Genomic DNA, 17542 nt, shown 5'->3' on the forward strand with positions numbered 1-17542 from the left:
CTATTTGCTGAGTGATAATTTAATGAAACTGCTTTGTTTTCCAGTTAAAGAAGACTGGAATGTCAGAATTACAAAACTAAGGAAACAAGTTGAAGAGATATTTAATACGAAATTTGGTAAGCATTTCCTCTTCTGAACATTATGCATATTGTCTATTCCATTGAACCTAGTGTTTACTGGTTTAATTTAGCAGACCTGTTTTTTTCAATTGGAATATAACATGTTCTTTTGTTTCTCCTAACATGTTTAAATGCAAGTAGTAAATACTTTCTTTGATACTTTAAAACTCTCAGGAGCATAGCTCAGGGGCAACATGCTTGTCTTGGAAGCAAGACGACTTGGAGCAACACAGGTTCTATCCCCGGGTCCGTGCTTAGAAACCTCTGTGTATTAAGCATGTTATAAATAACAAATTATAATTATAAAACCTATATTCTGTCTTGTCTTGTGATTCTGAAATCTGTTCTATGCAACAGTGTTCAAAATGCATGATAGTACACAAAAATAACTCCACAATATTAGATGTAAAAAGTTTTTCAGAAAATAACAAAGTGAAAATGACTAAAGGATAAATAACCCAAGTTTAATTATACAGCAATATAACCAAATAGATTGAAGCAAATCCACATCTTCTGGCCCAAATTAAACGAAATGTGAAATAAGTAATTTTGAACGCGCGTTTGAACACAGGTGTTTCTAGGTGTGAAAAGACAGGGAATGGGGGAAAAAGGGAGGTCAAAACAAACAATCTTACTAGGCCTTGTCATTCAGATATTGCAGGGGGGGAGTGCTTAGGGGCAGGGAGGGGGAGAGTGCAATAGGCAAAGCTGTAGTAAGTTCTGCGGGGGGGGGCGGCTCTAGGTAAGTGCAAGGAGGCAGGGGACCGTAGGATTGCAGGTACAGTCCCTAAGTGTGCAGTAGGCCCGGAGGAAGTGCATGGGGCTGCTTGCTGTGAAGGTGTCTGGTGCCCATTAAGGTTCACAGGTATTCAGTTAGCGCCGCAGATAAGTAAATTAGCAGTGCAGAGAGAGAGAAGGCAGATGCAAAAAGGAACGTCCTTGAGTTGCTTCTGGAACCTTAAATGGTCGTGCTCATGTTTGAGAGAGGAAGGGAGGCTGTTCTAGTGGGAGGCACCAGCCGAGGAGAGACATCTAACCCCCCACACCCCACTCTCTGCCTGGAGAAGCGTCTGCCCTCAGAGTTGGAGGTGGATGAACAGAGGGCTAGAGAAGGAAAGTGCTTAGGAAAAGAGTTGGATGAATTGTGGTCCACAGCCCAAGAAAGCCTTGTGGACAATGCAGAGGGTCTTGAACATGACCCTTGCAGCCACCGGGAGCCAGTGGAGAGATTTCAGAGCTGGAGAGATACGGTCCCTGGGCATGAGGCCATGGACAAAGACTTGCAGTCCTGTTCTGGATTAGTTGCAGAGGACAAAGAGTAGAGGCAGGCAAATTTAGAAAGAGGCTGTTACAGTAGTCCAGCTTAGAGAGAATCGGGACTCTGGAGACAGTGAGCTTCAGGGCCAAAGTGAGAAAAGGAAGAATAATTCTAAGGAGGTTTTATGCCTCACAAGAAGGCGCAGCTAGAGGGCCCAAGGAGGGCAGCCAGGGTGAAAGAAGCCAAGCGGGAGCAGGGGTCCCAATGAAAAGGATCTCCGTGTTACTGGCATTAAGGCAAAGATCGTTGGACGCACACCATTCCTGGATTGTGGGTAGACACTCAGGAATGAGCGAGTAGAGTAGGCTATGGGGATCCTGAAGGAGAGCTGAGTGTCATCCGCGTAACACCGAAAGTTAGGAGACAAGGTAGAGCTGAGGTGGGCCAGAGGTGCCATGTAAAGTGTGAGAGGTTAGAGCCTTGGGAAATACCACAAGTGGAGAGCGTGGTAGTGGAGAGAAAGGACTCCAGTAAGACCTGGGAGAATCAATTGGAGAGGAAGGTGGTCAACCAGGCTAGGGCCTGATCCATTATGCCCAGGCTGTCACAGAGACGATTGATCAGGATGGCGTGTTTGACCTTGTCGAAAGCAGAGGAAAGATGGAGGATGAGGACAGAAGGAAGGCTAGAATCAAGATTAGAGAGCAGGTCTTCACGGGCGTTCAGGAGATCAGTTTCCGTGCTTCTCGCTGCTCTAAAGCCAGACTGATGGTTATGGGGACCACCAACAGATTCAGAATGGAGAGTAAGCTGGGAGATGGCCAGCTTTTCCAGGAGTTTGCCCAGGGAAAGGAGTTATGGAGATCGGGCCGTAGTTTGCCGGAGAGGAAGGATCGGCAGAAGGCTTCTTAAGTAGGGGGTGCACAAGGGAGTGCTTTAGGGGGAGGGGAAGTTCCAGTGGCAAGAGTGTGCAGAAATCGGGCAGGGCTTGAGCGAGGGTTCGATGTGGTCCTTCATGGTTAACAAGGAGCAGGGGAGCACTTGCTTGGCCAACACTTTCATAGATCAGACTTGTCTAGAAACATTGTCAGGAGTGAAAACGGGGAAAGGGGAGAAAGGAGAGGGAGAGGCAACCAGAGAGGAGAGGGGACGAGAGAGGTGTAGAAGGAGAGGAAGGGGATAGAGGGGAACAGGATCTCCTGTGTTTTAGTGGTGAAGTGAGAAGCCAGTGCCGTGCAAAGGATCTGGGAGGGAACAGGAGAGGTGGAGATTGCAGCAGGATTGGCCAACTTCTACAGATTTTGAAGATTAAAGATTTTGACCACCCCTGGTCCTGCACCCTCACCCACTAGTGAAGCAACACATCTGGGGGTTATCTTCGCCTCTACTTTCTCTTCTCACATCTCGTACTTGTCCAAAAAAGTCCCACTACCAGCTGCACCTCCTCAGAGGTATTCTACAATTTCTCGCCTTCCCCCAGAGGCTCACCATCTCCAGAGCCCAGACTGAACTACTGCAACAGTTTTCTCAATCTTCCCACCTCTACTCTTCGATCTCTTCAACTTATCCAGAACAGAACCGCAAGATTTATCCTTGGCCTCAAGCCAAGGGACTGCATCTCTCTGGCGCTGAAATCCCTCCACTGGCTCCCCGTGGCTGCAAGGATCAAGTTCAAGTCCATCTGCATAGTCCACAAGGCTTTCTGGGGCTGGGGCCCTACTATCTACAACACTCTCTTCTTAAATACTCTCCTTCCAGATCCCTCTGCTCGTCCTCCAACTTTCTGTGGGTGAGCCGCTTTTCCATACAGAGATTTGTGGGTAGATCCTTATTCTCTGCAGGTTCCGCTCCCTCTGGAACAGCCTACCTGCCTTTCTCTGTCTAGAGCCAGACCTCAAGTTCTGCAAACTCCTCAAGACATTCCTCTTCTCTTCCTCTTTCTTTCTCCCTTGCTAACTTCCTTTCTTTTCTCTCCTGCTTACCTCCTTCCTTCCCATCCCCAACCTTTCATACAGCTAACTGGTTGCCTGGTGCACCGCCAGAGCCTCACAGGTCCCAGGCTTCCCTGCCAGTCCTACACTTGCCTTCGGACCTCTGCACTCTTCCTTGCATTACTGCACTCTGAATACGTTCCTTGTGAGTGGCAGCCACTATGCACTTAACCCTGGCCCCTGCTTGACCTGGCACACTTGTCCCCCTCCCTCGCACTTCTGTCTGTGCACTTGCATGTTCTTGAATGTACTAGGTTTAGGCATGTTTGTCTGTCCCGTCTTCCTCTATCTCCCCTCCCTAGCTTGCTGTGCCTGCATGCATAGTCACACACTCGTACTAGTAGAAATGCCCTGGCCTAGTATGCTAGTTATTGCTTTTAGATCATTCGGAATCTTCAAGTCATAAGAATGACGACGATATCCCCTTGTTCACTTCCCGCCTTGATGTGCTTTTAAGCACTTCACTTCTGTATAAGCGCTTTACAAATAAACAATTACATTACATGAGTTTGGCCGTGTTAGAGGCCGCAGGGAGGTAGGCTTGGATGTAAGCTCTCTTCTTGGACAGGACAGAGTCTGTATTGCCTTTGGAGTGGGCGGCAGGCCATTTGTCCGAGGATGCGCCTGATGCCCTCCCATTCCTCTCAGCCACCCTACACTTGCATTGAAGGGCAGCAAGGTCAGAGTCATACCAAGAGTTGCACTTGGAGGTGGGCTTCAAATGGATCCTCATGACAGGGGCAAGGACTTCAAGAGTGTTGGAGATAGAGAGATACATGTTAAAAACGGCTGTGTGTCAGCCGCGGACGTCGGAGGAGAGATAGTAGCGGTGAAAGCCTCCATTGACGCACGCTTCATGGGCCGGATGACCGAGAAGGTGGCCGGCCGTGCTGGGGTCGGCTTCACCTGAGGGACAGTGTCGGGTGGGAGGAGAGAAGAAAGTGGTACATCCACGAGAGAGGTGAGTGGGTTAGAGAGGGGTATGTCTGAAGAGATGAGAACATCCAGGGTGTGCCCGGCAGAGTGTCAGGCCAGAGGGTAAAATGGAGAGTCGCAGAGATTGCAAATTATCCCCTAGAGGGGATAGATTCATCCATGTGGATGTTGAGGTCTCTGAGGAGAAGATGTGAGGTAGAGGCAAGGAGAGAGGAGGAGAGGTCAGCCCTCTCAGAGAGGAAAAGGGTGACCGTGCCAGGTGGCTTGTAAATGGTGGCCACAGTAAGAGGGAGGCCAGGAGAGATGGAGAGCCTGAAGACCAGGCATTCAAAGGAGGAGTAGGCCTGCACGGGAATGTCCGAAGCAGGGATCCACTCCGGGAAGATCAGATCTATTCGACCTCTTGAACGGGTTGGTTCTGGGTTCGGAGAGGATCTTGTAGCCATCAGGCTGGAAAGTGTTAAAACTTGTGACGGAGCTGGCCATGAACCATGTGTCATTGAGACAGAGAGCATCCAGATCAAGTTCTTCGCTGAGTCGGCAGATGTCGGAGTGTTTACAAGCAGAGTGAGAGTTGAGAGTAATGACATGTAGCAGATTCCTGATTTTAAAAGACTTCTGTGGAAGGGTACAGGCATGAGGTCCTCCCTGCAGAGGTGGTAGAGGATCCCAAGAGTGGCCAGAGTAGTCGGAGAGGATGAGGAGGGTGCCAGAGAGGTGGCGGAAAAGGGAGGTGACCGAGGAGCCAGAGTGGTGTAGATAGGAGTAGCAGGAGAGGGAAGGAAGTTGATAAGACGTGGGAAACTGATCAAAAAGGAGGAGATTGAGCTGAGGGCCCTGGACCAAGACAGTGCCATTCAGGTGGACATTAATGATGGTCTTGGAGGAGTGGAAGGGGGTCAGGAGGACCTCCCACCTAGTGCTACCATTAATGGGAGCAGACCAAGGAGAGAACAGAGACCATATGAGGGGTCCATAGGCCTGGAGACGGGACGACAAAGAGCATGTGGGTAAGGGTCTGTCTGGAAGAAGCACTGGTGTAGGTATCCGTGAAAGGGAGGCCTGGGTTGGAGACCAGAATGTCCCTTTTGAGTCTATTCCTACCAGATTTAGTGAGAGGGATAGGATAGGAGATAGAGTAGCAGTTAGAGAAGATGGGGGAGAATTAACGCACTATAGAGGGGTGCATGGAGGAAGCCGTAAGAGAGGCAGCCCAAGCAAGAGAAGAGGGGGTGGGGGGGTTTTACACACTATTGACACAAAAAAGGTGTACAGTACAAGGGCAGGACAGGTACAATCAATGCTGAATACAGTGGCAACAGTAATCGCAGTTAAGGGGGGGTGGCTAAAGAGAGGGAGACAATGAAACAATACAATAGTAACCACTGGGAGGGGGACAAGAGAAGTAAGCAGAGAATTGCACCGAATACACTACAAAATATACAATACATTGGTAACCACTCGGGAGGGACCTAGAGAAGTTGGAAGAGCATGAACACAAGTAAGGTAATGGCTGGGGGGGCATAAGAATGTGCAGGGAACAGTGCATGTGGAGCCGTGCAGAAAGGGGAAAGATGCACAAGGCCAAGAGGAAGTGGAGCCTAAGATGCGAAGGGAAGGCGCACATGGATTCAGGCAAAAAGACGCACAAGGCCGGGGAGTTTAATGGCCTGGTGGACAGATGGATAGAAGGCCAGCCTATATTGTGACTGGGAAACCTGGGAGCTGTAGCCAAACCAGTTCAAGGTTGCAGTGACGAGAGGTCTAGGATAAGTCTCAAGAGGTGGTGAGCTTGTAAAGGATCCACAAGAAGTACACCCAATGGGAATCACAGATTACACTTAGACAGTATGTATAAAAATAGTTTATTTATGGCCAAATATCACTATGAAAAATGACTACTAACAGGTAGAAGGATCACACAACACTAATAGATCACATGTATACAATCACTAGAGTAGGGCATAATACAAATCAAACTCCTGTAAAAGAAAGTACAGATTAGTTTAATGTACTAAATGTCCACATTTGCCTCCTTCAGGTTACTCCAGGATCTCTGAAGAATGGGTGCAGGGGTCCTCTTCCTATGCTAAAAGCCAGCTAAGGGCTGAAGGCCTCACTATCCAATAGCAGGACTAGCTTCACACAATCACCTCAGCAGTGGTCCAATCAGGACCACTGGCAGGATCACTCATGCATACCACTGGGCACACACTGAAACCAGTTTGTGGATTGGGGCCAGACAGTCCCAGTCCACATCCTGCCAGCAAACACAAATAACCCTCCAGAAGTTTGCCAAAAGCTTCTGCTTTCCCTGGAAGTCCATATAAGGATTTTCCTCGCCTCACAGGCCCGGAAGAAGGCTAAAGAACAAGATGGTCAAAGGACAAGAGAAAAAAATATGTGGCACGGCCATTGTTGGACAAAAGCCACAGTTAGTAGGCAAACACGGTAAGGCTAAAACAAAAAATGGTCAAAAGTCACAGCTGCCACCAGCTTGTCCATTTAGCACACCTAGAGTAACCAAATATGTTTTGTGTTAGTCTAGGGCACAACAAAAAGTGTACCCCCATTGTACTGAATTGTAAGAGGCATTGTACACCGATAAAAGTTACCACAAGTGATATAAGTTACTAAAAGTATAAACAAAGTCTCAAAACTAAGGTAAACAATGTTTCCCCGTACTGCCAACCTCAAGGACATGTCAGTTTCCCCATAACAGATGAGCAAAAGACAGTGCATTGTAAAGTACAGGTCAGGATCAAAAATAAAAGCAAACATTTTGGGGGTACATAAAAATGGAAGGAAAGGTGTGGTAAAGAGACATCTTACCTAAGAAGTTGCTACTCGCCCTCCCCGCACCTTCTTACCTTTCGGACGCAGATGGACAGCGATTTCGTCGCATGCTTACACAGTTCGCCGCTGCCCCTTTGCCACCAAATACATGCGTCGCACAACGCTGCAGCCTTGTTCTGCGAAGGCTTTGCCGCAGAGGGCCATATTCTCGGTTTTTAAAGGTTTCGATGCATGGACGTAGGCGGAACGTATTACTTTTCGACGGACAGCGTCTGCTGCGCACCTGCAACGCACAGCACCGCGGCCTTATCCTGCGAGGTAGAAAATTGTGTTGCACCGATTGAGGAATGTGGCCTGTCACAAGTGCTTTTCTTTGTCTTTTGTAAGTTTGCTCCTTTTGCGTGCTTGTTAGTCCTGTTTAATTGTGGTGAAAGTTTAGGAGAAGTGCAAGGAAATAAACCTTTAACGTGAAGGGAAGTTTGGAAAGTGATGAAGGGGGTTGCCATAGGTGTGGAATATGTTGGAGACCTTGAAAGGCATGTGAACATTGTTATTTAAAAATGTTCAAATGTTTTATTGAAAAGTATCATGAAGACACCACGGGTGATCAATCTGTCTCTTCGTCCTCATCGTTAAGGATATCCTCTTTTCCTTTTTTCAGTGTTCCCTGATTTAGAGTACATTTTGTGTCATAGCAAGGTTGTGTGGAATGCAGCATAACAGCACAATCTAACCTACCTTTTCTGCACATACATTAGGAGATGTGCAAGCATTGTAGGGTGCTCTTTAACAACAGCCCAAACAAGTTGTTTTAGGTGTCCTGCTATGGGGTCGGTGGAAAGGCGGGGATGGGAGTGTTGGTCACAGTCCTCCGATACTCTCCAGACTGTAGAAATAGTGTGTGAACTCTGGTTGTAATTAATATGGTTAAGAGCAGGAATGTTGGAAATTTACTATAGGTGCAAGTGTTTACCTAATAATATACAGGGAGCCTATTCTTCAGAAGGTTCTCCAACTCTATCACCAAAGAGCTATATTTTAACACACAAGGAGGACTTGAGTAAACCAACAATGCTTGTGCTTCGATTGAACTGCCACAATTCGCTAAACTGTCTCTTGCCCTCAACAAAGGACTACGCTGTCCCTATGGGAAAAGGGTACCCATAGGAACAGGTGGTGCGCCACCAATCTAAAAGGGATAGTAAAAGAGGAGAACAATCCCTCCACTAAACCCACAACAATTCAGTCTTATATTCACATGGTTGCCGAAAATTACCAAGCAAATACATCACTCATCTATGAATTATTGCATTCAAACCACATCTAAAAAGTCATTGCCGCTGGGTACATCCTGTCTGCATTTAGAGAGGGTTTGTTTTAAATGTATTCTGCCCCTCCATAGTGTTCGTTGGTGTAATGTGTACCTCTGTCACATATGCATTACTTATATGTGGTGTGCGACAGTGCTGTATAAAAAGGAATATTGTACTCGTGTGATATCCCTATAGTTTTAGTAAAAAATAGCATATCCACAAGAACTGGGTCAACCGGTTTCAGTGGCATCCGCCTCGCCACCTTCCTCTGTACCAAAACCACAATCGCTCTTCCTTCAGTGTGGAGTAAATCCTCCTATTCTGCAGCAGTCAATGGAGGCAGCTGATTAGGAACCTCAATCCAGTCTATTGTACATGCCCGCTCACACCCTGTGGTTCCAGGCCCCGTCTGTTCTGTTGCTGCTTTTTACTTGTATCTGAGTGCAGTCATCCGATCCCCTTTCCTCCATACTGTATGGGCGTCCCTCGCTAAGGATGGGGGACTAACCTTTTTCACCAGAAAACATCTTCTCCCCCTTTAAATTTAGAGGCGCGCCGGGCGTGGCCCCGGAAGCATGCGCTCCCCTGCCTCCGCCCACCGGCGCCACTCCTCAGTCCACTTTTCTGCATCGACAGGAGCAGCCCGCTTTCACCAGCGCTCCTGGGTTTGGCTTTGCCCTTGTAATTCCACGTGATCTTCCCCGGATACTGTCTATTGTCCTTAGTATTTAGTCTTTAATCAGGTACTCGGTCCTCTGGCGCCACAATCCTCCCGGCGCGTGTCAACGTCTTTGAGCTTCAGCAGGTGTGCAGCCTGCGAAGGGCTCTTCCCTACGTCCGACCCCCCACGATCTTTTCCTCCGCTGCCTTGGCCTCGATCACGGCTGGGAGGGTTGTACCACGTGTGACGCACTTATACCGCACACTCTGAAGAACAAGTTACCTCAGTGGAGAGAGCGCACGAACGATCCACTCCAGTGGACTTGATCAAGCAGAAGTCAAGGCCCCAGGTAGGGCCACTTTTTTCATCCGCACCCCGCAAGGGTGACTCCTTCCCAAGGAAACGTCTGAGCGGGAGGGACCATTCAGGTTCTAACACCAGCACAGTTACCAAGGCTGCTTCAGCTACTGGCCTTGGGTCGCTAGATCCTGCCGGTGACATTGCTGAGGGACCGCAGGTTTTTTACCGGGGGTCCACCTGAGGGGCTATGCCCTTCTACTGGACAAATGACTGAGGGGTCGCCTGTACATAGCACTACCGGTGACACAGTCGAGGGCACAAAGCCTACCAGGCCCCGTGCTGAGGTGCTGGGTAGGCCTCGAGCTGCACCGCCAAGAGTCCTGGAGAAGGCCGGGCCTAGCGCGGCAAGCACCATGTTGCGGGCACGTGGCATGCAGCCTGACAAAATGGCCACCGAGCAAGACAAGATGGCCGCTCGTCCAACACCACCCCTTTTTGGAGAGCAGGTGGGAGAAGGAGTTTCGAGGTGGGACTGGTCTTCGCCAGGTACGTGGCCTACAGCATATACTTCAGCGTCGCAGGGCAGGTGCACCCCGCAGGCAGCAAGGCAGAGTACGCTCAGGCCTCAGCAACTTAAGGCCCTACTCCTGCGCCACCTAGTACCCCACTGGCCTGTGAGGACAGGTTTTTTGAGAAATTCCTCATGCTTATGAGATCGCCTCAGATGGGAACCATCCTTCGGGATGTGATCAGGGACATGTTGCCTCCTGTCCCGCCACCTGCGCCCATAGTCATTCCTCCTATGGCTCCAGCGCCTCAAGCCCCTGCGCAGCCTCAGCTGCCCACGCCGGTCCTCCCGGTTCCCGCTCCTCTGCCTCCTGCTCCCCATGTGGTTCCATACCAGCCTCCACAGCAGCCTCTGGCTCCGGTCTCCACACCTCAGCCTGCAGAGCCCAGTACTCCTCCACCTGTTCCAGACCAGCAGGATACCCTGGTGGACACTGATGAGGATGACCCTGACATTCTGCCTTCGGCCAAGGCATTCCATGAACGGCTCACAGGACTGGCCTAATACTTGCGGCTACCACAACCCGAGGTTGAACAACCAGAGGCACGTGTCCTGTCAGAGGTCCTCACTCTACACCAGTGGTCTTCAAACTTTTTTGGCCTGTTACCCCCCTGAGCAAAATGTGGGCAAGCCAGGCCCCCCCAAAAGTGCCAGATGGGACAGTATGCAGAAATGGATATGAGCTTTTGCACACCGTCACCACACCCTATTCCCAGTACAGACCCTGGGCTCTCCTCACCCTGCTCCCACCACTATCCTAGTGCTCCGCCCATCCTGCTTCCACCACAGTCCCATAACACAAGCATACACGCATCCATACACATATTTAAATAAAAATGAAATCAAAATAAACATACCTTCTGCATGTGCCTGCGTGTGGTTGCTAAAATGCCCTGCTCCAGGTTGCTCTGCCCGTATGTGCGAGGAGGCGCAGGAGCACCCCCTCGCACATACATACATGCAGTGCCCCAGCCAGCATTTCCAATGAGCTATGCAAGGCTGGCGAAGCAAAACGCCCCCAACGTTGCATGGCTCAGTGATCATGTGCGGCTAGGGAACTGAACTGTCAAAGGAAAACAGTGTTTCCCTTTGACAGTTCAACAAGCCCAGGAGCACTCCCTCAGCTAGAAAAAGATGCTGAGGGAGTACTCAGTGTTTCACTGGACTGGCTCCTCCATAATGGTTGAGGGGGCCAGTGGGTGGACGCCCCCTCACCCATTATGCATGAGCCACCGGGCTTGGACTGGCCAATAGGGCGATGACCGTACAAAAAATGCAAAATGCTAGTGTAGGCCAGTCAAATGGGCCACTTTTTTGGCCAATGTGGGCTAGTTTGAGGAGTTGCTTCACTATGCAGCTAGTAGTTTTGACCATTGTTGCTGAATAAATATTCTTTAAATATCACTGTTTACATTTGAACAAAAAAAAAAAACCTTGGGTACTATTCACACAGTCTGTGACTAAAGGACTGAATATCCATTTGCAACTGCTGGCCACTTTTTCATTGGTGCGTAAGGCCGTTTTATGGTCCAGTCTGACCATGTGAGCTGCCCCTGCCTATTTCCTCCAACCTAAAAAAAATATATATATATTTCTTGAAAAAACAGTTTTTTTACATTTCATGCTGGGTTCTCGCACCACCCCTGGGATGGCATCCCCCACAGTTTGAAGACCTCTGTTCTACACCCCGCATCGAGAACGGGGATTCAGATGCAGAAGGACGTTGTTGCCTTGGCCAAAAGGGATGGCTTAAGCCCCATTTGGCACACAGCCTACCAACCGGCGCCTCAACGGCAAGTACATGCGATTCGAGGGGGATCCACTCTTTCTGTCGGCACACCCTCAACCTCACTCTTCAGTGATTGCCACTTGTTAGGGAGAATTCTCATTCTATGGCTAATTTACCTTACCTAGTGAGTCCCCCAGCAGTTTTGCTGGATTTATGGAGTTTATTTTCCACCTAGTAAGAGTGTACCCTCCTTTTTCTCCACTCTTACTTGTATTTTGCCATGTGTATTTCATCTGTTTTTGTGATTGTAGACTCTGGAGTATACCACTTCAGTAGCCCCATTCTTTTGTGTGTTACACAGCACCGTCAGTGCAGTGACACAGGGTTGTCTTTAGACTTCCCACCGACTCCATTTCTGAGGTTGACTACTGTCCCCCAGAAAAGGTTAAAGTTGGCATTAACTTTACTTAGTCATTTAACCACAGATCCAGTACACCCCATCTTATATGGAGTACTGGAAAGGGTTAATCCTTAGCCCTTTTTATCTGTACCTCCTAGAGCATTGTTTCGCTCTTTTAACATTTAGACTTGGCTGGTGGCAGTGGTATCTACCCTAACTTTTCTACCGCGATTATACTATATAAACGTGGTATTGTTTTAGGCTATTCTATTAGCCTCGAACTTAAACCCGCTTGACCAAATACTTTTTCTTTTGGATCCAGTCGGGTTTATTCGCCATTTCTTTTTGTTAAACTTCTTGTGTTTTAATTTGCGCGGCAAACCAGATTTGCCTTCTTTGTTAACAGTTTGTTCACTGTTCTTCTGCCAAGAAGCCCTCCTCTAGGCGCCTGGGTGTCCAGGTGGGCTGAACGTGAGGGAGGGGTGTAGTCACCCCCTGCAAAGGGTATCCTAGGAAACCCATGTCGCACTTTGCCATGATTGGCTGAGGTGGTTGTCCCGGCCAGACAACCCCCCTGCTGCGTGATTGACAGCCAGGCTGTGTGAATGGGGGATTTTCGCATAAAAGGCAGGTCTCTTGGGCTAGTAGTGTCGCCACTTGAACTACAAGGAACCGAAGAGAAGCGGAGAAGAAGTCTGCTGCTGCAACTATCCCGTCCCGGTGAAGCCCTGCTGCAGTCCTGAGCTATCTACCCTTCGACGACCAGAGAAGATCCAGTCTGCAGTCGTCTTCCCTTGAGCTTGGTGGGGATAACCAGCTCATCTTCTACAGCCAGAGGATCCTCTTTCTGGTCGAAATCGCTGCACACTGCTGTAGTGGTCCGGATTGCCAACTGAAGAGCCTCTCCTGTTTTTAAGGAGCGCACCTTTTATTCACCGTCGCTACTGCCGTCTTCATCCCTGTGTGGTGCAGACGTCCTTCGGATCAAAGCTCCAGGAACCGAGGGTCTGTGGGAAACCTACCAGGAACAACTGCCATGGCACCAGCTTCTTCATTGAATAAGGTACTGTGTTCTGCTCGAGGAATTAGGGTGAATCCCTTTTCTTCGCCTCCAAGGCTTGCCCTTGTCTTCCCTCCTTCTTATAACTTTTGCTTCCTCTGTTGACGATATCTAAGTACTCCTGGCTACGTTAAATCGTGAACTATCTGACTGTGTGATTCTCGACAACAGGAACCCGGTTCCACTTGACACTGGCTCCGGCCTATTGACTTTTGAATTTCTGTCTAATGGTGTTCTCTGATTCTGTCTGCCTTGACAAAAGTATTGCCTATGATTTTTGCCCCCAACTCTCTCTGGGTATCTCAGGTGCAAAGTGTGTTTTTGCCCTGGTAACATTTCTTGCCGTGCATACGCGCTTCTTTAGTAAGACCGAACTGTCATTACTGTAAAAAAGTGATCGCAAGTGTATTCCCGGTAACGTCTTTTGCTTCGCAACACCGGTCCGCTAAAACACAGGGTACTTACCTTGAAAAATAGCGTACAAAGTGAATTGGTTAGTGAATGTGTATTTTACGTGTGGTATTAATTAATAGAAGTGTCCTGTTTATAACAAATGGTTTAAAGATAAATGTACTTCTATTTTTGATCTGAAACCTTGAGTCAGTGTTTGCTTGAGTCACAATAATTGTGGTCCCTTTATGTAATCTCTACTACTACTCATATACTCTTGAGATAAGCCTGGCTGCTCCGCTACTGCTACCACTTTAACATAGTACTAAATGTTTGTACCAAAGGTAAAACTTGCATTGCCACCTGTAGTCTTAATTGTCTGTAGTGGGCCCTAAGGGCACTGCACAGGATTCTGCCTAATACCGCTGCCTCAATCTATTCCAAGCCGCAGGTTTTCTTGGCTACCTCATCCTCAGCGCTACTAGGCAAGGAGAAGATCTTGGAGGCATACGGAAATATCTATTCCAACGCCTCACTGCACCTTCGGCAGTCTAATGCGGACGCTATGCTCTGTTAGGCAGAAACCTGTGCAGTTCCCTTAGGGACCACTGCAAAAAGTTTAAGACTACAGGTGTTGGCAGTAAACCCAATTGGTAGCAGTCTGTACCACCCAGATTTACCTGGTAGCTGTGGCTGAGCAGTCAGACTTCTCTCAAGAAGAGTTAGGCAGTATATAGAATATACACAATAGGTACAAAAATACAGTAGCACAAGCAAACACCGACCAGAGCTTTGTTATAAAAGTATATAATTATTTATTTAAAAACACAATTGTAAAAATACACTGGCACTATGTCAAGCAAGTTCAAACACAGTCACTAGAAATATATACACCTCCCTGATTAAATTATTCGACAAGTCTAAGTTAAGACACCACTTATTTGCAAAACGGAGGTGAGCGCGTAACCTTAGATGGTACTCCAATAATTCAGTTTAAAAATGGAGAGAAAAGGCAGAAATAAGAAAACACACAATACCAACACTTTTAAAGAACCACAGCAAGTCAAGAAAGGCAGGGTCTACTGTAGAGCAAAAAGTTCATAGGCCAGGCCCACTCTTGGAGAGAGCAAGGCGGAATGTGCCCAAGAACACACATTTGAAGTACACTTTAAAAAGTCTTTGCAGATAGTTCAAAAAGGAGTTGGATCAGTTCAGAAAAGTTAGTTAACAGGTCCGAGGTCACCCCAGGATAGAGAGTCGAGGATTTACGGGACACCTTGGACAGTCTGTTGCAAGGGAGACCAGGCGGGACACGGTACCTGAAATGGCGAGAAAGCTCCAGCGGGGGCAGTTGTTCCTGGCAGCGGGTGCAAGTCGGTGCTTCGTCCAGGAGAAGAGAAGATCTTGACGTGGAGGAAAGCTGGAGGTCGTTGCACTGCCAGGGAAGAAACCAGCTGCGGGGTTTCCCGGTTAAAAGGTACTTCCCTTTTATTCGCGGTAGTGGTGAAGCGTGGCTATCCGGCCGCCGGGGCGCTTGGCATGGGCGATTCGACCACAAGACGATCCAGGAAGGTGAAAAAAGGCGAACTGGTTAACCCCACCAGCTCAAAGGAAGAAGACTCTCCTGGAAGAAGATCTTCTCTGTCGTTGAGAAGTGGTGAGTTCGGTTCAGCAGGGCTCCACCGGTGGTGTCGTTGTTGCAGGTCGGCTCAGCTTCTCCCTCTTCGGATTCTTTAGGTCCTATGGCGACTTATGAAGTTCCAGTACCCAAAGCCCTGCTTTTATGCAGAAAACCCCCATTCATCAGTCCTAGCTGTCACTCAAACATGCTAAGTGGTGAGCTGGGCGGCTCACCACTGAGCCAATCACACAAGAGTGCGACTTGAGGTGCCGAGGCAACTCAGTCCAGGGTGCCTATTCTCCCCTCCCACACATCCTGTAGACCCAGACAGAGTGGCACCACTTTTGGAGGCTTCTGTGCAGAAGCCCGCCAAAAGTGGAACAAAGGGCTCGACTTGGGTTGGAGTTAGAGGCGAACACAAACGCCATTTTAAAACAGAGTCCTGGCAAAAAGATTAATAAATAACCCGGCGGTATCTTTAACATTGCACCAAAAAAGTGGTGCGTTTAAAATGAATGGGAAAATCCCATAGGAAATATTCCGGTGGAATATTTCGCGTGGTAACCACTGCCACCAGCCAGAAACTCGACAAGGGGGGACTGGACAGTGCCCCCTTGAAAAACAGACCCAGGGGCAATCGAATTACCCCTACCAGTACTTCCACAATATGGTTTGTAGTGGTTCTGTTCACAATTTAAGACTAGTAAAGTCAATGGTGACTTTACATGCCCTGGGAGACAGTAGTCAGTCCCAGGGTATGGAGTCTGTTTGGGGGCCACTATGACACCCCTGTGTTACTGCACTGAGGGTGCTGTGTAACACACTTACCAAAAACACATGAAGCCCCATGGAGTAAAAGACCCCATAGCCCATAAAACACATTACAAAGTCAAAGGACATTCTCAAATCATGCCTAGGAGTAGGAGAAAAAGAGTCTCACTCATAGCAGGAGAAAAAAATTAAACCCCAAAAAATCCAGCAAAGTTGCTGGGGGACTCACTAGGTTTGGGAAATTAGCCTATACAGAGAATTCTCCCTTACATGCTCGCAGCCGTGAATGAAAGGCTTTGGCGGGAAATAGCAGACTTCCTTCCGGAACTTCAGGTGCAGAGGTGGGTGTGCTTCAAGGCGGGGCTGGCAGAAGCAAAGATGGTGGCTCAAGACAGCATGGAGTCCACTGTGGCACATATAGACACCTCAGGCCGTGCCATCAGCCTCGCCACAGACATGAAGACCTGCCTGGCTTCGGGCTACCAGGTTCAACCCGAACGTCCAGGAGCGCATATTAGACCTTCCATTCGAGGGTAGCAACCTTTTTCATTCCACCACCGGTTAGGAACTTCATAAGAAGAACTGTTCCCAGGCTGCAAAATCCTGATCTATCCTCACAATGTCCACGCCCAAGATGTAGAGCCAGATGTACCAGCGTTCCGACAAGGGCCGGGCCTTCGGCGGGTTCCGGGGCTTCCAGGAACGAAGGTCCAGGCATCAAGACTGGTCTCCAAGTCGGCTTTGCTGCAAACAGCACAAGGTGGGGAATAAGGGCTTCTTTCATTCCCCCCTCCTCAGCCGGTCGGGGTCCACATGTCTCCGGTTGGGGGAGGCTTGCCCTTCACGCACATTATTGGCGCGTGAGGTTCACAGACCTCAGGATCCGGTCAGTAGTGTCCACGGGCTTCCGCCTACTGATTCCTCCCTCCTCTCTCTCCACCCCTCCGCTCCCACAGATTGGGACAACAACTCTGTTGGCAGAAATTACATTGCTCGTTGAGAGTCAGGCAGTGGAAGAAGTCCCATCCTCCCGGCGGGATATGAGCTTCTACTCCAGGATTTTCGCCATACACAAGAATAACCAGGCTGCCCTGAGAGTTGTTGGACCTTCCACCCTGAACCTTTCCCCTCCCTCTTCAAAAGTTCAAGATGGTTACCCTGGCGCTTATTGCAGAGACGCTGTGCAAGGGAGACTGGATTTGCTCCCTGGATTTGAAGGGCGCATACCTACATGCCCCGATTTGACAGCTTAATCGGTCCTTCCTGAAGTTTAGGATCATGGGCGTCCATTTCCAATACAAGGTTCTACCCTTTGGCCTCAATTCATCCACCAGGGTCTTTACCAGCCTTATGAATGCAGTGGCAGCCCATCTCAGGGCCCAAAGTCACCATGTCTATCCATACCTAGACTACTCTCTTGTCAGGGCGAGATCCCCGGAGCCGGTCCATCACACCACCTCCACCCTCATGAATACGCTACACAAATTGGGATTCTCCTTCAATATCTAGAAGCCACAGCTGGAGCCGACAGACCAGCATTCCTGGGCCTCATCTGGGATACCACCTCCGAGAGTTTTCCTCAGAGGACAAGATCACAGCCATTAAGAGGGCCACAGGTCATTTTCTCAG

At 48.9% G+C, this 17542-nt stretch overlaps 1 protein-coding gene across 1 annotated transcript in view; it reads left to right on the plus strand.

The window, feature by feature from the left end:
- The window catches only part of GTF2I (general transcription factor IIi), a 2618156-nt gene that overhangs the window by 1103816 nt on the left and 1496798 nt on the right, over positions 1-17542 (plus strand). Inside the window, exon 18 of the mRNA XM_069614749.1 lies at positions 45-116. Within this exon, the coding sequence (XP_069470850.1) occupies positions 45-116 (72 nt within the window). The remainder of the gene's footprint in view (positions 1-44; positions 117-17542) is intronic.

The sequence above is a fragment of the Ambystoma mexicanum genome, chromosome 9, assembly GCF_040938575.1.
Source record: "Ambystoma mexicanum isolate Mex_15411 chromosome 9, UKY_AmexF1_1, whole genome shotgun sequence".
NCBI lineage: Eukaryota > Metazoa > Chordata > Amphibia > Caudata > Ambystomatidae > Ambystoma > Ambystoma mexicanum.